At 37.5% G+C, this 27,847-nt stretch overlaps 1 protein-coding gene across 2 annotated transcripts; it reads right to left on the bottom strand.

Annotated features, from left to right (window-relative positions):
• Positions 1–436: 436 nt before the first annotated feature.
• On the bottom strand, positions 437–27,081 carry dgt6 (dim gamma-tubulin 6). Of its 2 annotated transcripts, none has more exons than XM_045763360.2 (18): positions 27,019–27,081; positions 24,296–24,438; positions 22,656–22,832; positions 20,793–20,916; positions 18,920–19,085; positions 17,791–17,936; positions 15,166–15,374; positions 13,774–13,897; positions 13,290–13,460; positions 12,435–12,539; positions 10,833–10,984; positions 10,094–10,247; positions 7,204–7,334; positions 6,077–6,182; positions 3,654–4,507; positions 2,852–3,050; positions 2,035–2,136; positions 437–633 (listed from the first exon to the last, which is right to left on the bottom strand). In XM_045763360.2, exons 2-18 carry the CDS (start codon positions 24,419–24,421, stop codon positions 578–580), a joined length of 3,102 nt encoding a protein of 1,033 aa, XP_045619316.1. In that variant the 5' UTR covers positions 24,422–24,438; positions 27,019–27,081; the 3' UTR covers positions 437–577. The 2 variants fall into 2 exon arrangements, with proteins under 2 accessions (XP_045619316.1, XP_045619317.1); XM_045763361.2 differs by having other exon boundaries at positions 27,045–27,065.
• Between the last annotated feature and the right edge of the window lie 766 nt (positions 27,082–27,847).

The following is a 27,847-nucleotide window of genomic DNA, read 5'->3' as shown; positions in this document are numbered from 1 at the left end:
ACATCTTGCATGACTAAGCCTTCACTTAGAATCAATTTAAACTTTTGTTCAGATATATGGTGCACTTATAATTTAGTGTTCAATATTAACATATTGAAAACCCACCACCAACACTGCTCTTAACTCATCACTTATTACAATAGTTGAAACCTTATTTATCCATATACAGATTCAGTTTAGATTCAATAATCTACCGTTTTGAACTGCCCGTACAATCATCGCTCAGTTACACTGCCTCCCTAAGCTGACAAAGTAAGTAATTATCAAAAGAAGGCACCAAACCGGGAAGGCTATGTAGCCTAAGCTGACAAAACTTTTTCCTCTCACCAAAACTTGAAGCAACAACAGATACCCAAGTTCGTAGCCTTTCAAGCATTTCTCCGTTACTCTTTAGAAAAACAGTGCCAAATAAAATGACAATATGGATGTGTATAATATACAATAATGATCAAGAATTTGCTTAAGAGCTAAGTAAAGCTAACTGCCAGGCTTTGCTCACCTGTGGACTCCCAAAACACTATGCACTGTACTATATTTTGCAACACTCTACCTTCTTGGACAGTGCTTTGGACATCTCTCAGACGTCAAAAATATCATCTAATGATGACGACAGCAAGCAGGAATCGTTTTCATCTGTAAATATATTAGATAATTTACCGATTACGAGTTATGAATACGCAATAAGTTGAAGTACATTGCACAAATCAACTCTGTTCATTCAATAAACAAGTTCTGTACTGATAGTATTTAGTATCCCATAAAAATTTAACTTCCTTTAAAACTCATACTGCACCCCTACTAATTAACCCTCATGTGTCTTACCACACTAACCCATGTTCCACACAACTAGATATATTTTGATCCCATGTGGGTGATCAAGAAAGGTATCCACAAGCTGATGTTGTCTCAGAATATGAAGAAAGTGGTATAATGAGGAGAGCTTTGGTAATGAGTACAACTAGATGTAAGGCTAAGGAGGTAGGGGAAAAGGGAGGTGGTGGCAATGTTGCACAAGCTTTGAGGAGTTGGTGGTGGCAGTGTAACGAGGTTTGAGGAGTTGGTGGTGGCAGTGTAACGAGGTTTGAGAAGTTGGTGGTGGCAGTGTAACGAGGTTTAAGAAGTTGGTGGTGGCAGTGTAACAAGGTTTGAGGAGTTGGTGGTGGCAGTGTAACAAGGTTTGAGGAGTTGGTGGTGGCAGTGTAACAAGGTTGAGGAGTTGGTGGTGGCAGTGTAACAAGGTTTGAGGAGTTGGTGGTGGCAGTGTAACAAGGTTTGAGGAGTTGGTGGTGGCAGTAGTGATTCACAATGTTTCACATCCACAGTAGCACCCTACCACTTCATACAACTGGGTGCTGCTTCCTGTGTGTTCATTGTAAATCAAGTGAAACCAGTGTCAAACATTCATTCATTCAATCTTAAACTAATTCCATCTAACTATATTCCTTACAAATTCTTCTGTAATGTTCACAATTAATTCCTGCTTCCTTGCACACTCACTTCCCACATCTGAACATCTTCAATCATTAGTATACATAAATATATTTAAGAGGGTAAATAATAACAAAAATAAATAAAAGAACAAATTTGAAGATACAAAAATCATTAGAGAGTAACTGCAGGTGAGAGCCGGTCGGCCGAGCGGACAGCACGCTGGACTTGTGATCCTGTGGTCCTGGGTTCGATCCCAGGCGCCGGCGAGAAACAATGGGCAGAGTTTCTTTCACTCTATGCCCCTGTTACCTAGCAGTAAAATAGGTACCTGGGTGTTAGTCAGCTGTCACGGGCTGCTTCCTGGGGGTGGAGGCCTGGTCGAGAGCCGGGCCGCGGGGACACTAAAGCCCCGAAATCATCTCAAGATAACCTCAAGAAGAGATGTCATAAGAAAAAAAAAAGCATAATTTACCTACTGAACAGCCTTGGAGACATATCAGTTAGTTTTAGTACTGTACATCTAAAAGAGACACATTTAACAGCTAACTGGCATGTTAGAAAAACAATTTAAATAAGAAACGGTATATGGTGCCTTTTGCTTACCAAGAATCCCGGGGCAAGATGCAAAGAATCCTGATAAACGTTTGTTGGAGCTGAAGCTTGTCCGGTCCCTGGTGAGGGACAGTCTACGAGATGTTATACTTTCTGTAAAGACAAGCCATGGTTTAACGTACGTATTTTGAATGAATTGTCATCATTTTCTCACATCGCTACAGTATATGGAATTTAAGAGAAAAGTGCTATGACCAATAAGTATTAAAGCTATTAGGAATAAGCATTTTGGCTTTCAAGGCCAAAACAATTATTATGGAGTACCTTAACATTAAAGTTAATTCTTTACCTTGAAGGTAGGAAAAGCCAACTAAAATTTTTTTTTTAGTACAGTATCAATGACAAAGTGCTGACTCACAGTACAGGGGCCAGAAGGCATTGTATTAACCAATATTTTGCTAATCGGCCAAGCCAAGCTGATAGAGCTATAAATCCTCAAATTTGGTAATATACTGACATTTTTTAATGTTTTTCATGGGAAGGGGAATTATGAGGAGAAAGTGCCAAGCCATTACGACTATATAGCCCTTGAAAGGAGTCAGGATAAGGATTTGGGATGGGACGGGGGGAAGGAATGATGCCCAACCACTTGACTGTCGGGGATTGAACGCCGACCTGCATGAAGCGAGACCGTCGCTCTACCGTCCAGACCAAGAGGTTGAGCATGTTTTTCATGGTGTGTGATTTTAAGTAAAATTAATCATATTTATATCCATAACTACTGTAGCATCTTCCTCAGTAGAGGGCTTCAATTTAGAACACAAAATCACAGATAAAAACTGACAGTATTATGCACTATAAGACTCACCTCTACGAATCTCTGCCTTCACAGCTTCATCATTTAAAATGGAAGACGATGACTCGCCCGTAAGAATAGAATCTATAAGTGTATCAAACACAGAGTTCTCAGGCAAGTAGGAAGATTTTTGATATGCAGTCCCTAATATGTTTTGTATTTCTGTAGAACTAGCAAAGGTTTCTTCTGCATCTATGATCTCCCCAGCATTCTATGAAAAAAAGTTAAAAATAAATAAAGACTAGAACACTTGTACAATTGTTCAATAAGAAAAATATCAGTGCAAGTTTAAGGTATGTGTTTTGTATAATAGTAATCTTCAATCTATTATATATCCACATAAACTTCACTGATATTCATGTAAATTTGTTATACTGTATAGGAAAAATAAGTATGCATTTCTGAGACTCCCAAGTCACCTCTTGCCACTTTCATTGCAAGAAAATACTTACCTGAATATTAATACCAAGTACTTTTTCCTGGCCACATAAATGCTAAATGAACTAGATTTGTACAACAATTATGTAGATGTGAGAAAAACATCATCTTTCACTCTGTCATATGGGCATCCCTGGGTGTTGCACCCAAGTTGCAAGGGGACATGATGCAAGCATGTACAGTAACATGAATATTACACACTGGCATCACAATTGTATGACACATTTTAACACAAATAATTTGGTTCATAAGAAGTTTAATGCCTGAAGGAAAATTCTGGATTGGTCTGAAACTGTAAACAAATCTAACATGCCTTTTGAGGGGGTTTCTGATATGGAGTAAAAGTGTTAAATGTAAATCAAGTCATATACTATACCTTCACTTCCAAATTGTTTTCTGTAAGCGTATCGTCATCATCATCATCATCATCACCTAAAAACTTGCACATTCTTCTTAAATTACTATGGAAATCCTCATGAATATCAACATTCATTGCATCCTTTTCATATTTGTTAGAATCAGTCTTGGTAGGTATAAAGTCTTCCATGAGGCTGATGTTGCAGGTGCTCAACGTTGTATTATCTTTTCCAACAACATTCAGGACATTCTCAAGCTCTCTTCCCGAAAACTTCCCATTACTATCCTTTACATTTTTCAAATTCTCAACGTAAGACATAAAATTTGATTTTGATTCAACTTCCTTTGTTCTAACTTTAGATAAACCTGTTTCTGAGGGATACATTGATTTCATCTGCTGGACCTGTTCGATCAATAGATTTAATTTAGTTTTAGAATCATGTCTAAGTATTTCCACTTCACCACTACGGCTAGCGTCCTCATCACATGTACGTCTTACTGGATTTTGAGCCTTACATTCTAAAGAAACATAGTCATCAAACTCTCTAAATGTTCTAGAAGACACTGATGCTGTCTCTTCCCTAAGTGGACTTTGAGCAAGAAACGACAATTTTGCCAAGAGGCTTTGCGAAAATTCGTTATCCAAGTTTACTGGTTGATCATTCTGTATTGTTACATCTGATAATTGCTGCTGTTGGGGAGTTGTTGGTCTACCACTTTGTAAGGAAAGGTCAGCTTTAGTTTTTGACCGTGGAGTGCCTCTCAAGGATCTGTTGCCTTCATTCAGCCCAACATTCTCTCGGTTTGGAGCAATGCTCATCTTCCCTAATACATCCAGCAAAGTATCAGAATCTGAAGACATCTCTACACAACCTGAAAAAAATAATGGAGAATTGGATATTTACCCCATTTAGAAGCATTCAAAATTTTACATAATTGGCCACTAAATAAACATGCATACATGATTTTGAACAATATTATCACATGTATAACAGAGATTTTGACACTTGCCATTTGTAGTTGTTTTTTATGAGAAAATATGTATTACTACAATTTAAAACATGCAAAACCACAAACTCAATGGAGACATTCCCTGATCCCTATGCCAGTCATATTTCACAATACAAACAATATTAGGAAATATTATTACAAGTAAAATTATTCCCTCTACCCACACCATTTGCAGGCACATTAAACCAGACAAACAAAAAAAGGAACCTTAGTTATATGATCCTAATCAAATGAAGTGCACATACAGGCAAACCTCCTAAATCCAGATTGTATAGTTCGAGACTGTATCCTAGACTTTTGTGATATTCAGATTTCTGGAAATTTACCCTTTAGGACATGAAGTCTATGAAGAAGACTAAGAAGAAATTATGAATTTATGGCTCCTAGATAATATCTAGGAGCCATAACTGGTAGGGATCTTAAGCTAAATAATAAATGCATAAATGCACAGAATAAAGCAAATAGGATACTGGAATTTACTACTAAAAGTGTTAGCAATAAGACATCTAATGTTATTCTTCAGCTTTATCTCAATTTTGTTAGGCCCCTATTTAGATTATGCAGTTAAGTTTTGGTCACCGTACTAAAGAATGGGCAAATTCAATTTAATAATACATATAGAGAAGGATGATAAAGTTAATCCTGGGAATAAGAAATTTTCCTTATGAAGAGATATTATGAAATCTTAACTTGCATTCACTAGAAAGACGAGGAGCACGAAGTGACATTATTGATGAATATAAATGGATGAAAGGGTATAACAAAGGGGGATATAAGTATGGTTTTAAATATTGTACAGCATATCAATGCAAAATATAAGTCTTAAACAATGGATGCAAATTGGAGAACATTAGATTCAGAAAAGATCTGGGTAGATACTAGTTTGAAAACAGAATTATGGATTTATGGAACGAATTACTAGCTAACATAATAGATGATGGGATCACTTAATTCTTTCAAGCAAAGGTTAGACAACAACGTTTCGGTCTGTCCTGGACCATTCACAATCGACTTGAGAATGGTCCAGGACGGACCGAAATGTCGTCGTCACTTCACCTTCTAGTGTGTTGTCTGGTCAACATACTTCAGCCACGTTATTGTGACTCATCGCCTGCATAGGTTAGACATACTGTAAATGTGAATAAGTTTGGGTGGATATAAATAGGAGCTGCCTTTAATGGCCAATAGGACTTGAATTTGATGACCAGACCACACACTAGAATGTGAAGGGACGACGACGTTTCGGTCCGTCCTGGACCATTCTCAAGTCGATAGTGAGAATGGTCCAGGACGGACCGAAACGTCGTCGTCCCTTCACCTTCTAGTGTGTGGTCTTGTCATCATACTTTAGCCACGTTATTGTGACTCATTGCCACTTTTGAACTTTTTGTTATGCTTATGTGCTTAAGTGTAGCAATAACTAAAACATACCTGAGTCAACCGAGGATCCATTCTGAGTAACGTCGTCCCACAGAGTGGCACCAAGGAGCTCGGGCACACCACTGTCATCGCTGTTGTCAGCCTTGATATTTGGCAGCTGAGTGTGATACAAATATTAAACCAATATTATCATCACTAAAGAATATCAACAAAATATGTTAGAACAAATATCTAAGTTTAAGATATAATTCGCAAGGTTACACCAACAACCACTAATATTTTCCCAAGCACCTTTATTCTTTAAACTTTCAAGAGCAATCTGTAGACCGTTTTCATTGAGACTGATTTTTGCTTTTCTTTTGCCCTGTTAAGCAGTTTTATTAGACAAATGTCTAAGACATTCCAATTACAGTACTACCACAGCCTCTCAGTCACACAATCGGTTGTTTCCATCCAGACTCACATCTCTACCTGTTTACCAAAGGCAAAACCATTCTTTACATACACTGACAAATGACTCGGGTGCTTCTTCAAGAGTAAAATGTAACACTTGGAGGAATTTGGATAATCTCTCAAAGATTATCATCCCTTTCAAACAAGGGATGTTCCCAGAGGTAATATGATGTCAGAGATTTCTAAATTACACACCCACTTAAGTCATGTTCCTTTTAAATTGAACATCTGCATTTCTGCCGATTATAATTTATATACTCTACCATATATTGTGTATGATAATATAATGGATAAATAAAGGCAATTTTTCATGCCAATGATCTTCCTTTACTATACAACAGGTCATTTTTATTTGGGCAGGCATCTAGCTACCATCTTTTATGTTCCGATGATGCTAAAATGAGTCATCGGATTATTATTCATAACATCCGTATATTCACCACTGTCGCGCATAATCTAGTATAAATACACTTTTTGTATCTATTTTCTAGAGAATTTATGTCTTAACATTTAGACACCAAATTTATAGATATAACCCAACAAATAACAATGAAAATGTAAAATGATTGCAAACATTTCTTTGCACTGAATGTTTACGGTTGAAAATGTGTGGAGAGGCCAGACTGGACAGTGTTAGTGAGAAATGGTGAAATGATAATGATAAAAAATTATTTGTACCATATATATGTAACAGATCATTGTAAAGTATAATAACGATTACTCACTTTATCAAGTAAAGAATTGCTGAAGTCTTCCATCATATTACTAATATCTATATCTGTCATGGTGCTTTGTGCAGAGGAATTTACAAGAACCTTAGGGATGAGACGCCTTTTAGGAATGCAAGATCTGTAGCCTGCAAGGAAAAAATTCTATATTTATGCCTGTGAGTGTCATAGGTAACACATCTGATTTAATTAATAATCGGCTGGACTTAATCAGCTAAAATATCTCACTAAGAATAGATATGTATTGCCCCTTTCATATTGTGCATAAACGATTTCTTCGTAATATCCACAAAAACAGAAAATGGTGATGAATGAATACTCTGTATTCAACATGCAGTACAGTGCAATTCTTGCAATGAATAACAGCAACATTTATACCCTGTGGAAAACAAAGCAAACATCTGTTCCTGCGGTGTAAGCACAACACCAATAATGGTGGCTAACTTTTCTGAAAGGGTAATGAAAGATTTATAAACAAGACTAACTAGTCTCACTTGTGTGAGACGGTATGAGAAGAGGGGGCCAGAGCAGACGACCAGCAGCGCTGTACCCCACACACCTCAACTAGAGCCAAAAACCAACACCTAGGTGGACCACCCTGAACAAGCACTGAACCCAAAACCCAACAAAGCCACTTGGAATGTAGATACAGGTAACACAACCTGAGCTGAGACACAATTATGAATCATTTTGGGTTTTTTAATACTTTACTGTACATTATTTGTGGAGTTGAACGTTTTATTGGGTGTAAGGGAGCCGCCACCATTACCACCACCGCTGCCACCTGCCTCGACCCTTGTGACCAAGATACATACTGGAATTTTTACTTTACATTATTGTACATACTTTATGCACTTTATTTTTTTTACATTCTAAAATAAGTACTATTTTGAAGGACAAGGTGTTTTATCCCAAGTGGGTTTTTTTCCCAATAGTTGACTAGGCACAGCAAGAAGGCAGCTGCAAATGGAAGAAAAGAGGTTTAGAAACATTAAAAAGTTTGTTTTTTATTTACAAAATAATGACATATGGAACGAACTTCAGGTTAAGGTAGAATGCAAAACCAATTTGAAATTTAAAAGAAATTATCATACAGTATATGTAAATTGTGCAGAAAAGATGCAACACCACAAACATGGCTCTCTCCCTTTAACAACTATTAAGTAATAACAAATAGAAAATAACACACACACTCCACAATGTTGTCAAGGGCTTCATTATCCGATGTTTACCTCAGTATTTAAACACAAGCCCATGCCAGTGGCTATATTCAGTATGCAAGCTAGAAGGCCATTCTGGTACTCAAAAACTCATTTAGGTTACCCAAAAAGGTAATCCACACCCAAGTTCTTCTCGGTTACCTGTAGATTCGAGTTATCGCAAGATCATTGTTTACAAAGCTTGTTATCCAAATCACTTGCCAAGGAATTGGAGGCAAAGAGACAGAGAAGGAAAGCCGGTAGCCAGAAAGACAGACCAGAATCGGACTTCGTTTGTGCTCGGTGTGGGATGGACTGCCACTCTTGGATTGACCTCATCAGTCACACCAGACGCTGCACCAGGATTGACAACCAGGGCGCAACTCCATAGTCTCCCGAGACTGAAGGATGCCTACTACTATCCAAATCATCAAGTGTCAGTTATAACTGTAGATTTGTTTAACCTTTAATTGGATAAAAGGAAGTTTACTTTATGTTAAAATCTTAATCTTAAAAAATGCCTCAAATTTTCACATTTTGGCAAAGATGTCTGCTATCAAGAACTGTGTGTGTTGCAGGACCAAACAATTAGAGCAACATGCCTTCTATATGCAAACAACAAGTACCTGAACAAGATGATACAGTGTTAGGCCTAAATATGTTTAATAATAATAACTATGAACAAAATACATAACTGCATCCTACCTATGAGTATAGGATGCTTTCCTATAGGATCCAATGATTATAGGATTAAACTTTCTCAAATGTGACCACACACTAACAACAGAATTCTATTAAAGGATGATGTGCATCAGCACGAAATGGTAGAGAAGGATGGGTGGACATTTCAACACTACGCAAATCAGCTACATATATCAGTACGTAAATCAGCCACTTGTTGGACACTGTCAGAGAGCAGTTTAGAAATATGCCATCCATAAATTCTTCTTATTCTTGCCTGATGTCTGCAATCCTATCATAGTTCTGCATTCCTAGACTGGCCTTTGACATAGTACCCCTACCTAGAGCATACCTGGAGAGGGATCTGGGAGTTCTTCTACTCCCCAAGCCCAGCCCGAGGCCAGGCTTGACTTGTGATAATTTGGTCCAACAGGCTGTTACTTCAAGCAGCCCACAGGCCCACATATCCACTACAGCCTGGTTGGCGACCTACAGGTAGCCAATTTACATACTGGAGAAACAGGCTGGGATATTCAGGAGGGCACTCCAGTTGAGAAATGAGAACTAGACAAACACAAAATGCAGAGATGTTAGAATGGAGAAGTAACAAGTTCCCGAAGGAATAGTCTTCAAACCCATACTTTTCCTAATCAACAGTACTGTTCTGGAATGAGGAATGACCTCCTCGAAGATACAGCTATTAAGTATGACCACCTCAGAAATATTAAGTAAATCAACCAAGTTTCTAGATGCTGTAACCCAAAACTGTCACAGTTAGAAGCTTCACTACCAAGTTTAAATAGCAACCATCAATCTATGGCCACATGTAAATGTTTTACATTCCAGTTCAATGTCGAGAAGCATTCTCAACATATTCCTGAAAAATCGACAAAGAAAAATTATAAAAACAAAACAGCAAAAACCAAAAGCTAAATCCTTCCTTACATATTAATAAATAATATTGCTACTGTTAACAACAACACAACAGGTTAAACATATTCAATTACCTTGCTTTTCAAGGGTGGGATTATTGGCAGTCTGGACGGGCTCCTGACTTTGTTCTTTCTTCTTCTGATAGCGACCACGGCAGTCTACCGTCAACATAGCCATTGTCAGCCCAGCCTCACTAACTAGTCTGCTTGAGTGCTCCCCACCCATTACCTAAGGTTATGGGGAAAATATGTTGGTTAACCATTAAGACCTACTACTGCAGCATAACTATTACATAGATTTGCAGCAGCTTGTAGAATAAATTCCGACTTAAATCTGGCACAATACACTTACATCATCACAAATACCTACTTACACCGGAATAAATTCATTCGTCCATTCTTAATAGACTTGTTAATGACTTGTCCATTATTAATAGACTCAGTTCATTGAACTGATGAGGCATCAGCCATAGAAATTAAAAGGGAAATACAGTAATATAAGAAGCCTTTTGCAAATATAATACCATTTTACACAAATTTAAACCAAATGCAGTTTCCTGTTCTAATCACTGAAGTAGACAACATTTTCCTGTGATGACAGATAAGGATATGCCACTAAAGTTTCAAAGAATATTAAATATTTCATTTTTATCTGAAAAATATATATATTGCTTCAAACTGAACAACTAAATATTGTGTAACCAAGGGCAGGAAATTTCAAATCACTTTTCGTAACAAATGAAAATATTCTCACCAACATGCATTTGACAAACCACCACAAATAAACATTACAGAAAAGTTAAATGTAACTAACCTGGATAGAATCATCTTTGTGTTTGGCAGTGGAGAATACAACATTAGCTTTGGGAGACTTCTTGGCTGCCCGCATGATGTCAATAGTAGAAAACAGCTTATTTGGTGTCAGGTTCATACCACTTTGAGATAAACACTTCATATTCTGTGTACCTATTGAGATAAAGTAGTTAGTACCAGTTTAAAACTTGTTAGAGAAGCATGTATCACATTAACAATCAACTCGTACATAAAATAAACTCACAAAGAAAATGGGTATATGATTTCCGTCTTTACTGTTTACACTTCAAGAAGCAATGATGGAAGAGCATATGATACATAACAACAAATATACACTGCACATGGAACAAGTAAACAGGTTGCATCAGCACTGAATCCACACTTTCCCTGAAATGCTATCCCTAACTAGTGGCCATATTGTGTTTACAGAGACCAAGATCTATTATACAGTACTGTATAATTACACAAACTAGCACCAAGTGCCTAGAAGGCTGAAAATAAATATGATTACTGTACCTACATATGATTTGATTGTAGCCTAATCAAGAAGTATCCAAAGGCAGCACATTTCAAGATATTAATAGCGGTGTAATGAGTGCAGGAAATTTAATGATTTTAGAGTTGTAATGAGCACAGGGAGTATAATGCATGCACAGAGGAGGAGGAGCAATAGATGGTGAAGAGTGCGTAGGTAGCCGAGTGGTGAGGGTGGTACAGGAGAGGAGGTGGGAGGGTGCAGGTTAAGGTAGGCAAGATGGAAGTGGGTGTGGGTGCTGCATTGATTTTGGTTTAGCTGTGATTTTAGATGTGGTGGCAATTGTGGTTAAAGTGGTGGTTGTGGTATGATGGTATTTTGGTAATTGTAGTTATAGTGGAAGTTGTAGTATAGTGAAAGTATCGTATTGATGGGTGATTGTTACAGTAGAAGTTATAGTAATTGTTTTGAGAGCTGTGGGTATAGTGGTGGCTGTGGGTTTAACAGTGGCTGTGTGAAAATTGAATCTATGTTTATGGGTGTAGCTGTGCTTTGAATTGTAAATGCTCTAGTAGTTGTGGTTGTAGTGATTGTTAGGGTTATAGGAGTAGTTGGGGTTTGAGGAGAGATACAAGAGGGATGCAAAAGACAAGGATGGGAGAGTGTGGTATACTGGTGTAACACTGTATACACAAACACTGCCCTATTCTCCTTATCTACGGCAAATCTAACATCTGGTCAATATTTGACCATAAGGGGGTGAACAAAATGATTTGACTTATTTAACACTTCAATAAAGTATAATCAAATTTAAAGCAAAGGTAGACTCCAACCCTCCAATCCCTCCTTATGATTCGACAAATCATCGTACACTCTCCCACTAGGGCTCAAGAGCTCAATCTTACTTCCATCGCCATACACAAACAAATCATCAAAATTTTGTCAGTACACAAAGGTATTCTGGAAAGCCTTTGAAAATCATAATATACCCCTATTTGGAACTGTATACCAAAACCACATTTAACAATTAAAAAGAGGTAGCTTTATTTAATACCAATAACTTAAACTCAAATAACCTGTACGCATGGTACACTTTAGTTATAAACACAACTGCAAAATATGACTCGCCTGGTGTGAGCTGCATCAGAGCATATTTTGTCCCACCCTTGATGGCTACAGGAGTATTTATAAGTTTTAGTGGTGGTGTTGGGGGGCATAGATGAGGTTTTCCTTCTGAAAGAAGAAACAAATACGGTATTAGTGTTTTCATAATATGTTGTGAAGAATAATTTAGGTGCATACAGTATGTTCAGTACTCGTCTAACCTTGTGATCGTGCTGCAAATAAAGGCCCCCACCATTTAACCCTTAATGGTCTGCTGTGAATCTTCCCTAATCTTGTGGGTTTTACCAAATTTACATCTGAATACAGAATTAGAGTTTGCCTTCACTATTTCTCCTAAAGCATTAAGCTTATTACCCTTACACAATTATTTTTTTTATATACCCAATATTTATTTGGGTACACAGAGTAATCACACTAACATGGTGTCAATGAGAAAATCCGTAGGAGCCGTGATGAGGGCTCGAACGTATGCAGTGGGTGTTCCCACGCGCACACGCTCTAGTCAACTAGGCCACGCTGACTAGTTAACTAGGGCGTGTGCGTGTGAACACCCACTGCATAGGTTCGAGCCCTCATCATGTCTCCTACAGATTTGTAGGAGTTTTTTCTCATTGATGCAGTCAATGAGAATGATTACAATGATTACATCACACTATGATGTAATCAAAGTGTGATTACTGTGTACCCATCATAGTAATACCTCATCGTTTCCACTTGTATGATGCCTATAATTTTTTCATATTATTGTATTTCCCCTCTGTGAATTTCCCCTCTGAGAGATGAATTTCTTCCATTTGTATTTTCATGCATTAAACAAAACTAAATTATTTATTAAGTAAATAATATTTATTTACTTACCTAAATCCGATGTATGAGATGCTGGGCAGGTTGAAACAACATTACTCCTATAAAGGGCAACACTCTCCAGTAGGGAAGGCAAAAGGGTATTCATTCGACTACTCAAATTGTTAACCATTTCGCTTAAACTTGTTACTCGACCCGACTGAACATTCAGCTCTTCGATAGATTCTGAAAATTAAAAAAGAAAACCAGTCTTAAGCAAACCACACACAGAGATCACAATAACGTGATGCATCAAATGAACAAATCCACAAGGGCCGTGACGAGGATCCTCGTCACGGCCCTTGTGGATTTGTCCAGTCTAAAGCAAACATTGTGTGTGTAAATCATAATATAGGTTGCAAATGTTTAACACTGTGCTAACTTTCCAAACCATTCATGTACAGTACAGGAAAACTAAATAACTAACACAAACATAATTTTAAAATATATCAAGCATTTTCTAATCATTTTTATCAACAACTTCTCAAAGATAACTAACCAGGTTTAGCTTGGCCGTGAATGCTGTGAACTTTGTCAAGTAGGCAACGTAGAGTCAAATTGGAATACTGCATCAAGCTCAGTAGGTCCAGCTTGTCATCACGGTAGAGACCATGCAGACCCATCTGCAAATTTTAGATCAATATATAAGTGCATACTGTACACCACTAACTTATCAGCCAGAAAAATTACAGCAGTTACAATACAGTACAGTATAAGAAATTTATAAATTGAGCATTAAATGTAATGCAACGTCCTTTTATGTCGCTGTTAGACAACATTCAGTAGCTCGTTACAGCTAACAGACTGGGGCTCGAAGCCTTGGGGAATCATACCGGGCCTCAGGAGGTCAACTCAGGACAAAAATCTAGCTCTGAATGAAGCGAGGAAGCTTAGGAATAAGTGATCAACCCCTCCTAAAAGAAACACCAGAAAGTATATGCACATCAACATCAACAATTACTTGAAGGAAATTAGCAGCTCAAAGTTAAAAGGCAAAGAATCACTGCCTTGGGGTAACTACGCAAGCCTGTAGCCCAGGTCACCGGGGAATTCCAAGCCAGACCTTACTAAACAGACACCCATGCATTGCCAACAGGGAAGAAGGCAACAGAGCAGGGATGGGGAGAAACTGAGTGGCTCATGAGAAAAGCGTTTTAATCCATTCAATGCTTGATTTCTGGAAGGGCATCCTTAGTAGCTCCACATAGCTGAGACAAATGGTACTTTGGCAGAGTTGGTTAACTTTTCTGAAAGGGAAACCAAAAGATTAAAAACACAGAAAAGACAGCAGAAGTGGGCCTGGGGTACAGACGATGCAGCAATGTGCCAAGTGATCAAAAACAATCAAGCAACCAGGAATGCAGAGAAAGGGGGCGGGGTGGGGCTTAAGTACAGACCAAAGGTAATAAAAGTCCAAACCTACAGCCACGGGAATCAAGCAAGAAGTCTTTGATCCATGGCCCCCAATAAACCACTGCTCCCTGCAGGCCCAGAAATGGCCAGTTGCGAGGCCCCGGAAAAACAAGGCCACACGGCCCAACAAAAAAACAAGGCATCACGACCCAGCAGGAACACAAGACCACACGGCCCAGTAGAAACAGCTGACCACACAGCCCAGCAGAAACAGCTGACCACACAGCCCAGCAGAAACAGCTGACCACACGGCCCAGAAACAGCTGACCACACGGCCCAGAAACAGCTGACCACATGGCTCAGACAAAGCAGGATGAAAGTGAATTCTTTAAATAGAACCTAAATTGTATGAAACATTTAAAACTCCTTCTAAACATTGGGAGTAGTGTTAAAAGAATCATAAATCTGAAATCCCTAAAAAATGCCAAGGAAATATGTCACCAATGTGAACTTGAAATGTTAACAGTCCTTCACTTACCTTGTTTATCGTGCTTGCATGAGTTTTGTACACTATTTCAGGGACTTGTGGCGAGTACATTGAGCCATTTATATGTGAAAGAAAAGTTGTTCCGTCTAACAAAGAGGAGATGATTTTCCATGATGCCTCTTCAACTTTCTGAAACCCTTCAACTTTTTCCCATAATTTACTTGCAGTACTGTTCATTTCTGCTATATCGTCCAGGATCTCTAAAATGAAACACATACCCTTTTTTATATACATTCTATGCTAATACAGTCAGTTCATTTCTAAAGAAAACTGTTTATAAATGAGAAGGCCCAGATGTTGGTCAAATGTTGTCTTCAATGGATATATCAGCTTACACAGACAACAATGCCACTAAAAAATACCAAATTGTAAAGCTGCTAACAAGCTGATCAACAAAATATGTAAAAAAAATTGAAATACATGCTCAAGAATTCTGGTCATTTCTGAATGTTCGCGACGTTGTCACACTGCAGGCGATGAGTCATAATAACGTGGCTGAAGTATGTTGACCAGACCACACACTAGAAGGTGAAGGGACGACGACGTTTCGGTCCGTCCTGGACCATTCTCAAGTTGATTGTGGTCAGCATTTTCAAGTCACAATCGACTTGAGAATGGTCCAGGATGGACCGAAACGTCGTCGTCCCTTCATTTTCTAGTATGTGGAGTGGTCAACATGTTGTCACATTACTAACACTAAGTAATAAATGTTTATTTTTGTTTGTTCCTGAGTGGCGTTATTTTCTAATTATTCCCCTCAAACTTTGCTTCAACCCTTGCCTCAGACACTTTAGGGAAGATGTCTTGAAAGTACTAGAAGGCTGCTGATCTGTGACAATTTGTTACATCTCTAGATAAGCAGTTGACAGCCTTCTAATAACTTTTAAGACATTTTCCCTAAGTTCTCTAAGGCATAGGCCAAAGCAAAGTTTGCAGGGGGGGAGGAATAATAGCCAGTTTCTATATTTTGGGGGCATTAGCAAATAGAAAATAAAACTTACTGCCCCAGAGACAAAAACAATTACATAGTGGAATCTGTTGCCTGTTACTAGCCTTACAAAATAAAACTCGGGGCGAGTAGCACCTTGCATTCAGAAGCAATTGCACTGAACTGTTCAGAAACCAGAATCTCACTAAATTAACTTAACACTTTCGCTCGGGGATGACGCAGCATTGCGTCATCCGTTTACTGGCGGTAATGCCGGGGATGACGCAGCATTGCGTCATCCACTTTAAAAATTCGCCAAAAATCAGGTTTTTATCCGATTTTTTGGGGACTGGTTTTAAAATGTGCGCCGATGTCTTCCCATTTTCTTTGTTGAGCCTCGTCGCGCTCAGGCTGCTTGGCACACGCCGTGGGCCCATTGTCTTTGCTCCACTGTTGTGACCAATGTCGCTTCCCCTCGCATCTCAAACGTGTGAACATTTCGGCTATTTTCCGTGGCTATATGTCTTACTGCGGCTTTAGAAACTATCCACGCTTACTCCACGATGGATAGTAATCATGAACAAGGCCCTTCCAGGAAGAAAATTGCGAAAGAAAGGCTTGAAAAGGGTAGGAATTGGGAGTGTAGCAGGAAGGCCTCTGAGCACTCACTCACGGCTAACACGTGGCCCGTCTTCAACTCGTCGGCGGTTGGAGCGTGACCAGGTTTTTTTTTTTTATAGGCTAATGTTCCTCTAGAGAATTTTATTACAAACCCATTGAGACCAAAATGAAAGACCTAGGACAAAAATTGAGGTGACCAGAGTGAAAATAGTGAAAACATTTTATCCCGTTTGCGCGCTCCCGGGTAACTCGTTCGCACTTTCTCTGTTTGCTGCGGGTAATTAGCCGGGCTTTTGGAGTTTATATGCATTTAGTGCTGTAGAGAATTTTATTGCGAACACAATGATACCAAATTTAATCTCGTAGAAGGAGAATTGAGGTGACAAAGTTGAAGAGAGTATACACTTTTCGGAATAAACGCGCGCTTCCGTGACACTCTGGGGCCCATATCGCCCTGTCGAGGGGTGGCGCGCGGGGTGAGCGAAAGTGTTAAGTAAAATCATTTCCTTGAGTCAGCAACATCGGAGCCGGTTTATGGGAGCCAGTCGGCCGAGCGGACAGCACGCTGGTCTTGTGATCCTGTGGTCCTGGGTTCGATCCCAGACGCCGGCGAGAAACAATGGGCAGTTTCTTTCACCCTATGCCCCTGTTACCTAGCAGTAAAATAGGTACCTGGGTGTTAGTCAGCTGTCACGGGCTGCTTCCTGGGGGTGAAGGCCTGGTCGAGGACCGGGCCGCAGGGACACTAAAAGCCCCGAAATCATCTCAAGATAACCTCAAGATAACATCACACGAGACTATCCAGATCATAAACTGGTACTGTACTAGGAAATGTGTGCTATTAAGTTCAGCCATGTTTCATTTACTCATTTGCATGGCATTTCACACAAGTTTGAATCCTATGTGAAGAGATATTCTAAAAAAAAAAAAAAAAAACTAATAGGAAATCAAGAGGCAGCAAGGAAAAGTAAATAAATAAAATGGCAAAAACTTGTAACATATCATCCCTACTAGGAAACTGTATCTAATAAAAGTAAAATATATTTTAGTAACATACTAAAAGATACCTTTTTTAATTACAGATGAAGGAGCCACAAGAAAAGTCTCCTTCTGATGCTGGCTCAGTGCCGTGTTGTTGTTGAGTGCCGTTTTGAATTCTTCATCAGCTATTTCATTCTCAGAGCACAGTCTACGATACATACTTGTCAACTCCCTAGAAGAGAGCAGTTTATGGATTACATAAATTACCTATTAAAACATTCTACAAATAAATCCTGACATTCAATTATTAAACTTTGTGGCAAAATAAATTTCACTTTCTCAAACTATGTACTGTAACATAATATTCTAACTACAGAATTGCACAATATAGTAGGTAAAGGATAGGATTGACCGATTCATTTTGCAAATGTTGAGATTTAGGCCTTGGGCCAAGGTACTCGGTTCAAGATTATTATTATTCACTGAAAATTATTCACTGATCATTTTATATCCAGATCACCAATTATTGATCAGTGCACAGAGGCAAAGTGTTTGAAAAAATTGTGCCAAACCATTGCATTCTGCGTGGGATACAAACCCACGCATTAAAGAGGCAAATGTGTTAACTATAGTGACTGATTATTTAATAATACAGTATCTCTTGCCCCTAAACCAACAACCAGGTCAATGAATCTGTAGAAACTCATTTCATCTTTCATTTGGGCTAGGTACATAAATATCTTACGAGTTCCCAAATAGAAAGTCAATCAGAGAGGGCATTGTTCTAAGGCTCACTAGAACCATAAGACCATCATATGAAGATGGTACACTATTAGTCATATCTCCTATCCTGTAGACATACCCTGTATTTTTTACTGGCATCAAAAACATTGTTAAGTAAACAAATTATCCTTAATATCCTAGTAAATCATTCCATTGCTATACATATCAGCATTCAATGCAATAAAGTAATAAACTTGCTAGAATCGTACGTGGCACTGCCCCAATATAACTTATAACTAGGAATAAATGTTTTGAGTAATAAAAAGTAAAGCATTCTATATGAAACTTGTGCATAAAGTTGCCAGGGCAATAACATCGTCATTTACTTCAATGTGACTCCTCTCCACATACAGGTAATCTTTCATTATGTAATGAGATACAAAATACCACAACCGCTTAAGTACATCAACAAAACAGACAGCAAAACTTCACCTAGCTCTATCCCGGAAACTCTGCAAGATTTCCATGCGGTTCTTCTGTTTTGTAATATAATTTCGATGATGAGCAAGTTTGGATGCTTGTAGTAATAACAATGTTCTTCGATTCAACTGTGGACTGCGACTGTGAGATGGAAAGTGAAGGAGGGTACAATCTGGAGCTGGTAAGATAAAAAAAAGTAAAATGAGATGCTGGTAAATATAATGACAATAAAAACAATAATGAAAATCATCAACACAGCATCCAATTAATCACTTTCATAAGAGGAGGAAGCTAAACAATGTTACTCTATCAGAAAAAACTGCATAACATAGAGGGAAGCATTAACAATATTCGATATATGTAGCACAGGTAAAGCTTTCATACACAAACAATAGGTACATATATGCATGTAAAGACCAGTACAGTACAGTACTTGTGTGTGTTCATGCCACTTGTTTGCCAGCCAATATGGGACAGATCACTTGGCATGACCAGAAGCATTATTTTTGTAGTATATACACAGCAGAATGAAGGAAATCAGCAACAAGAAGGGAATAAAACACTCAGGAAATACCACGAAATGTCTTTAAGCAATGAAAAAGCAATGTGGAATAATATAAAACACATGAGGCAAAGATATAATATGCAGTTTTGTTTGTTTAGATACAGTACTAGTATAAATAACCAATAGATAAAACAGAAAATGGTCAAAGACATGCTAATAAATTACTCCCAGACCTAAACAATAAAAGCTATGAATAAAGACTAAAGGCACTAAATGTCCTGAACATTCTCCAATGTGCAGAGTGTATTCACGCATCAAAAAATATCTAGAGTGGTCTGAGTCCGAGGACCCAGAGGACCCAGTGTTGCGGCAGCCTCATAGTCAGTACAGGGTAACAGGTTTAGCCGAGCATTCTCTTGGTAGTCACCTGTGTTATCAAGGACAGACTAAATAGTTGCCTGTGGTGCCAGATTATCCAACCTGCCTGACTCTGCATGATCCTGTACCTTAGATGCAGGAAATATTACCTTGGGAGAAGTAGATCTGCTCAAATAAGCACTTTTAAAATTAACTCAAAGCCTTATTTTTGTTTATAAGAGGATTTAAGCTTAAGGCCCAGTGCGAGAACCTAGATTTTTTCAGCACACAATTAACTCTTAATCCTCCAGAGTTGCTAGTAGAGTAGCTATACATTGCACACAGGATGAGATGACATCTGCAAACCTTATCTTGAAAATTTATTTCTATCCTCTACTCTATAGTTCCTTTCTTGACCAACATTTTCAAACCTATACATGACACCATCACAATCACACATGTGAGAAAGCTTCCAGCTGCTCAGAGTAAGTAGTAAGAACATACAGAAGGTTAAGGACTGTTTCAGAAAGCAGTACATAGATAGATAGATAGTTAAGGTGAGAAACAACAGGTTTAAGTAATGAAAAGTGGAACAAAACAAGTGAAAAGACAGTGTACAGGATGAACAAATAAAGCTGAACAATGAGCAGTGCTTCAGATTAAGTGCAGCTGAAAAAATGCAATCAAGTAAATTATATGATTCTAAACTACGTACGTTATAACATGATCCGATCTTTTAATCTAGTGTGAGGTTAGGAAGGAATAGAAGAGACTGTGTAAAGGAATAATAGACTCAATATAAAGATAGAGTTTTAAAACAAGCTGAAATATAACAGACCAAAAATTTTCATGAGAAAATCTGCAACAATCTGGGGCATGTGCGGGGGATTACCCACCCCGATAGGTTCCAATCCTCATCACGGCTCCGACGTATATTCTCATTGATGCAGTCACGTTAGTCTGATTACTCTGTGTACAAATATTCGCGTTAGTATATTTTAAAAGTTGAAATGACCACTATACCTTTCCTGAGAATTGAAGAGTGCAAAGCTATGCGTATAAGAGTCTTTACTGTTGAGGAGAATTTGGGACCACCGGGAGCCATGAATGTTTTAGCCACGACAGCTGGTACTGGTTGTCCGTAACTCTGGTGGGTAATGAATGTAAATTTATAGGAATCATGTAAGTCATTATACACTACCACAAGCACTGTAGCTAACGAGTGCATTAACAAACAACAGTTGCCCTTGGTATTACAGAGGAAAATGTTTCAGTTATAGTACTGTACAAGAATGACAATCCTGGTTTACAAAATTTTAATTAAACCACCATAAACTACTCAAATTTAATATTTAAACATAAGCCATGGGAGAGTAAAGGACTGAAATTATATATAATCCAAAGGGAATAGGGCATGGGAATGCTATTACATTCAAATGATATTTTCAAGGGTTGTTATTCATCTCTAATATTTCCATGTTTTATGGATAAATTTCACAGAGTGAAAATTTCAGTTTCAACCTCTCACATGACAGACAACTACCAGGAGAACCTGTCTATAAAGAGATTTCTCCCTCATTGCCAATATTTCTCAGGATCCAACTACCCCTTTCCAGCTTTTTTTTTTAAAGGTACAGGACAATGACACCAAATAAACCCAACGCAATCACTTTCCAACACTCGAAAGTCTTTCTAAAACTCAAGTTTTCTGTGAAATATCTTGGGAGCTTGTTCTGATAATTAAGGAGATAACCCTGGAAACACAAACCGAAACTGTCTCTATTTTCCGCTTGTTACAACTTGTAATAAAGTTGTCACATCTTGGCTTAACGTGTTTATGACGTATTAGAACGTTGTTACAACTTGCTATATTGGTTGTTATAACTGGTTAGGTGTTAAAACTTGTTCCAACGTTGTACCAACGTCGTAGTTTCGGTGTATGTGTTTGGCGGGAAGGTTTCCTAAACATTTTTAGAATACCATTTGTGGCTGCTTCCACTAACCTTCCTCTCTGACATCCATTGAACAATAACAAAAAAAACATGAATAAACAAAATTTGAAAAAATATGAGCTGCAAGAAATTACTTTTCCTAATGATCCAGAAGTTTTCCCAAAAATTCAAAACTTGGAGGAGAGATCTAATGTTTGAATTTGGTCCATTGTTTAGAGGGATCCATTATAGGGAGGTCTGGATGTTGTACTGATGTGTCAATAGTGGTGGTATTCATTATATATAAATTTGGAAATACGTATACATATGTACAGATATGTGTATCTGTACATACGAAGTTATGTACAGATATCTCACATCCTGTATTTATTCATATTAATATTGTATATAAAACCCTAAATCTTATAATTGCACATAGTACATATTTTGCCTATAAATATATACTGTACATGGAAATCATTAATTTGCTGCTGTTAAAAGTTTGATGGGTCCTTACGTGGCTGCCCTGCACGCTCAGTCACAACATGGTGATGAGCCAAACATAGCCCACATCTTTTATTAAGACCCCTGGAAGGAAATTATGGGACTCGGGATTTTTTCCAAATACTGTACAGTATTGTATGGAGAACAATCAACAGAGGTCTCTAATATCAAATGACTTACCCTTTAAAATGGGGGGCCTTTTAAATAAACTGGGGCACTTTAAATCATCTGAAGGCCATCTGAGCATATGAGACAATTACCCTTAAGCGTCTGGAGCAGCATAAGGGTTAAAAGTTTCAAGTCGATTTGTAAAGGCATTCTCCTAATAATGCATGACCATTACAAATTGGGGAAAAAATTATCTCTATTAGGGTTACATATTCACTTTAATAATGAAGTCTATTAAACAAAATTGAATGATACAAATTTATAAATACAGTATATAAGTTACCTGCTGAAGGGACTTGTACCAATCAAATGTCGCCCTGTGGAACTGGGCCTCCTGCTTCTTTTCTAACAATGGCCAACAGTCACGGAATACTTTTGCCGCTTTCTCTCGATCAATACATACAAATAAAAAATGAAGTATTGCTTCTCCTAGTTTCTTATTCATGTGGACAAACATTTTCTGAAAACAATGGACATTAAAATATGTATAATAAATACTACAGTATATGTAATAAGCACAATAAATCAACAAAGATTAAAGAAAATTGTAAAGGATTTAATTTTGACATGCTGTACGCAACATGATCACCTAGAGTAATATAACCATTGTAATAGTTTTTGGTGAGTATTTGACAGGTACTGTATTCAATAGCTTACTAAAACAGGGATAACATTTATATATTTTGTTATTTACCCAAATTAGAAAATAACCTTTACACTCTTCAGAGCAATGTGCTGAGTGAAACATGGACCTGATCGAAAGCAAGAAACTTAATGGAGCTTCTATCAGCCACTTTAACTATACTGTCAAGTGACCATTACTGTATGTTGTAAATACAATTTGGTATTAATAATGCTCTCATACTGACCCAAATATGTAAATAAATTATGTGTGAAAGCCATTATCAGAAAACAAGGTTTCCTTATTACTTTTCTGTAACAAGAAATCCACTTATAAATTGCATAGAGGAAAATCTAGAAATACTAAAGGTATGAAGTACAAACTAGCAAATGAAATTCAACTTTCTCAAGTGCCATGCAATAGAAATGTATAAAACTAGAATATGCTGCAGCAATATGATGATATGATGATCACATTTACAAAACGAGTCAAGTGAGCAAAGGTTGAAACATGCACAACAAGACTGAAATGCAAATGAGTTGAAGAAACAGTAAACACAGTATTCATACACTGAATAGATGGCAAACAAATGGAAACACAATGTAGGCCTCCTCCCACCCCCCCTGCCTTCATCCACAGTTACAGAAGGAAGAACAACCAAGAACTTAAACATTAAGAGGACCAAGAACTTAAGAACCAACCAAGAACTTAAACAAATGAAGAAGTTATAAAAAGCCAGGTGGGGTATAAAGTGCTAGATTTAACTCCTAGTTGACAAAAAATGCTAGAGCAGTCTGTGATAAATAAAATACATGAATACACTATACATTTGTCGCTAATACATTAAATTACACGGGCATTACATTATGTGTAAACATGACATATGTAATATACATAATGTTTATACATTACTGTATGTATATTACATAACAATGCCTTAAAATGTTCGGTCATTTGATTAGAGAGTTTATGGATTACTGTGCAGAGTATTTGAAAATCAGCCTCACTAACGGAGAAATATATTGATAGTTAAGAAAGCTACTTTAAAATATAACAAGATATTTATACTGCTGTAATGAAGCATAATTTATAATACAAAAAAAATATAACTATAAAAGATAGAACAAATGCATGTTCATCACCATACAACTTTGAAAGTCATTTAGTAGAATAACTGAATTCTCAATAATACATCATTGTGTAAAAGAGTTTTGCATTTATAAATGGGATATCCAGAAAAATTGGACAAGACTGGTTAACACTCAAGGTTCAATAGTTAACTAATAAAAAATGCTTCTCACCGGGTTTACTGGGGTTCGCAAGCTGTGCTCAAGTGCAGCAGCATCCAAACCTAAGATCAGTAGAGATGAGTAGAGAATCTGACCCATGTCTCTTCGGTCAGTAAATGAGGAGTGTAGTGTTGACATTTTGATAACTCTTCAACCTGGAATTAAAATTATTGTTAGTTTAATTCTTATATATTTCAAGCATTTCATATACAATATATGGTGCATTTATTTAGCTACTTTAATGCCATAAAATTGGGTGCTTTTCATTTTTTTACAATAGGGCAAATTTGCTGGGCTTCAGACAGGTGTAATCAAATAAGATCCCAGCTAGTGAAGGTGTGGATTAAATGCATTTCAGCAACATTATTAACATGTGTAATGGTCAACTAAAACATATCCAACAGGGTTGTGACCAAGACTCTTCGGTTACCAGCACTCTGGTTCCGTACTGCATGCTTCGTCTCTTTAACAGATGCAAGAAAAAATTTAAAGATTGTATTGTCCTTGCCCAAAATAAATTTTGCAGATCCACTTAAGGCCTAGCTATAATTGTTGGAATTGGAAATGGTATTCAAAGTGACTTTGGTATGATTTTAATGTCTTAGTCTACAAATTTCTAGTGAAAGGCTGGAATGCAAATACAGTACTGTATACACCATAGTATATGGTTATCTTGAGGTTATCTTGAGATGATTTCGGGGCTTTAGTGTCCCCGCGGCCCCATCCTCGACCAGGCCTCCACCCCCAGGAAGCAGCCCGTGACAGCTGACTAACACCCAGGTACCTATTTACTGCTAGGTAACAGGGGCATAGGGTGAAAGAAACTCTGCCCATTGTTTCTCGCCGGCGCCCGGGATCGAACCCGGGACCATAGGATCACAGTCCAGCGTGCTGTCCGCTTGGCCGACAGCACGCTGGCTCCTTATGTGCCACAAATGAAAAACAAATCGTCAGATTATCACATAGGTACATCGTATTTTCCCTAAAAAATTTTAAGGGGCTTGTTTTCACGTTAAATAATTGCATGAATTATATGTTATCCCTATAATAAAATAGCTTGGATGGATGAAAGGAGTTAAATTGTACTGTATACAGTATACCTTTCGAGAGATTCTCTCTTGCAAAGCAAACTTACACTGTTTATTTGAGGCATTTTATTTTAGTGTTTTCCCGGTTTATCCAAGATGTAATTTACCGATTTTTCCTGTCATTACTTTACAATCTTCCTCATTACTTCTTATTTCACCTACAATGTTTCTTCATCTTCGTCTGCAGTTGCATATTTTTTCATTTGTATAGCTGTTCACTTTTATATATTATTGTCCTGATTCAAAATTAAGTTCACTTATATTTTATGTTAAATTTATACAGCACCAGAGTATAAATAAAGTGTACTTAACCAAATTCTTCTTGCCTTTTTTTTCACAGCCCAGAAAATCCAGTTACTGTATATGAACCATTTCTTAAATACAATACAGTACTGTACCACAATTTATCCAGTACTGTTACTTAAACACTATTTTGGACACTGGGCACTGTACTGGTAAATAAATATTAGGTGTTTGGATACAATTTCATATATTTTAGCTAATTGGTTACTTATACAGCACAAGAAGATACAATGGACAAATCCACAAGAGCCGTGACGAGGATTTGAACCTGCGTCCGGGAGCATCCCAGACACTGCCTTAATCGACTTAATCGATACAATAGATTGTGCAAGTACAGATTTTGGGGATTAAATGGCACACCTTTGTGCCATTTACATCTACAGGCTTTTATCTTGCCTTATCCCCCACTGTATTATTAAATATAATTAAATAAAATGATTAACAATTACAAAAATACAGTTTTTAACAATAACAATAAAAATACATTTTTTTAAAAGAAACAGTAAAAAAAATACAATTAACAAAAACAATAAAAAATACAATTTGAAACAATAACGATAAAAATACAATAAGGTGAGGTGGGATGGGTTCGAGTGAGGTTCAAATACGTTTATCGAGACAATAAAATACATCTTAAAGGGATCGAGTAGCTTAGGCTATAGAGTGAAGTGCATTAAGATACGGTGAGGCAAGATTAATATGCGGCAGGTAGATTAAGGTTAGGCAGTGGGGCTGGGGCAAAAAAAGATGTGTGCTGGTTGGCTAGGCTATGCTAGGTTGCTTAAAAAAAATCGCTACTGAACCATCTTATGAAATGGCATAAATGAAGAAGCGAGGTGACACCTTAGGGTCCTAACGGCTGAGTGGACAGCACTTGGGAGTACGTAGTCCTAAGGTTCCGGGTTCGATCCCCGGCAGAGGAAGAAACAAATGGGCAGAGTTTATTTCACCCTGATGCCCCTGTTCACTAAGCAGTAAATAGGTACCCGAGAGTTGGACAGCCGCTACGGGCTGCTGCCTGGGGATGTGTGTGAAAATTAGGATTAAGGACCTGCCCGAAACGCTATGCACGCTAGTGGCTGTACAAGAATGTAAGAACTCTTCTATATATAAATAAATACAAATCAATACATAAAAGGTGTATTTTATATGTATAAAAAGGTATGATTAAGGACTTTTTCAGGGCAACGTCAAGGGCAACTCCCCCCTTGCCACTATCCCTAGTTCTAAAATCACCTCAACCCATAATTAATTAATATCTCCTTTTCTGTGTAATGCATTATACATTCGAAAACATAATTTACAACCCAAACAACTTGTATATTAAGAGGTATTAGGCCATACCAGCTCGTGGAGCACCATCCCCTCACCTCTTGCGTCCCGCCAAAACAAAACACTGAGCTTTCAAACTAACCATAGATCCGGCTAACATTGATGGGCATTGTAATTATATTATTTTCATATTAAATGCATTTTTTTAGACAATTCTTAATCAAATATATATATTTATTTATATATTTATTTATATATTGTTAATCGTATAATATTTTAAAGATACACAACGTTGAACATTACAAAAGAAATATATTGTATAGCATCTTGATATAAAGACACTAACAAAGCGTAGAGACCTCTGGTCTAAATTTTATTTGAAACAATAACGCAACAATTGGTCAATTGCGGAATTCAGAGATAACATCATCTGTGGTCATATAACAAGATGGGCAAATGTGCATTATTGCAAAGCCACTATCATGCATTGTAAACCAGTTTTGAAGCTAACAAATGTGGGGCATAACAATGCACAGCTACCAAATCATCAACATTATCTTGGAGTCAGAATCCACCAATCACTGATAGTTGTACAAGTGGGAGCTGCAGTTATAAAAGCAAACCAAATCCTAGGAATAGTCAAACAAAATTTTGACGAAGGAAAAGGTAGTTTGACGAAAAGAAAAGGTAGAACTCTTTTTATATATAAAAAAAAATAAAAATCTGCCCGAAACGCTGCGCGTACTAGTGGCTTTACAAGAATGTAATTACTATGCTATGTATCCTCACAATCCCAATGTACCTTCTTGTATATATATAAATAAATAAATAAATAAATAAATAAATAAATAAAAAGGAATCCGCTGACGAATCTTCTTGTGTGCGATGAGGACATAATTAA

The sequence above is a fragment of the Procambarus clarkii genome, chromosome 65, assembly GCF_040958095.1.
Source record: "Procambarus clarkii isolate CNS0578487 chromosome 65, FALCON_Pclarkii_2.0, whole genome shotgun sequence".
Taxonomy (NCBI): domain Eukaryota; kingdom Metazoa; phylum Arthropoda; class Malacostraca; order Decapoda; family Cambaridae; genus Procambarus; species Procambarus clarkii.
Note: the sequence above shows the minus strand (reverse complement) of the source record. Positions and strands in the feature narration are given on the sequence as shown.

Bases quoted from the DNA above. Each gene is read 5' to 3' on its own strand.
- dgt6 (XM_045763360.2), bottom strand. From the start codon at position 24,421: ATGTCAACACTACACTCCTCATTTACTGACCGAAGAGACATGGGTCAG. The intron at 12,540-13,289 runs GTAAGTAAATAA...TTCTTCTTTCAG, and splicing joins ATCTCATACATCGGATTTAG to AAGGAAAACCTCATCTATGC. The intron at 10,248-10,832 runs GTTAGTTACATT...CCATAACCTTAG, and splicing joins ACAAAGATGATTCTATCCAG to GTAATGGGTGGGGAGCACTC.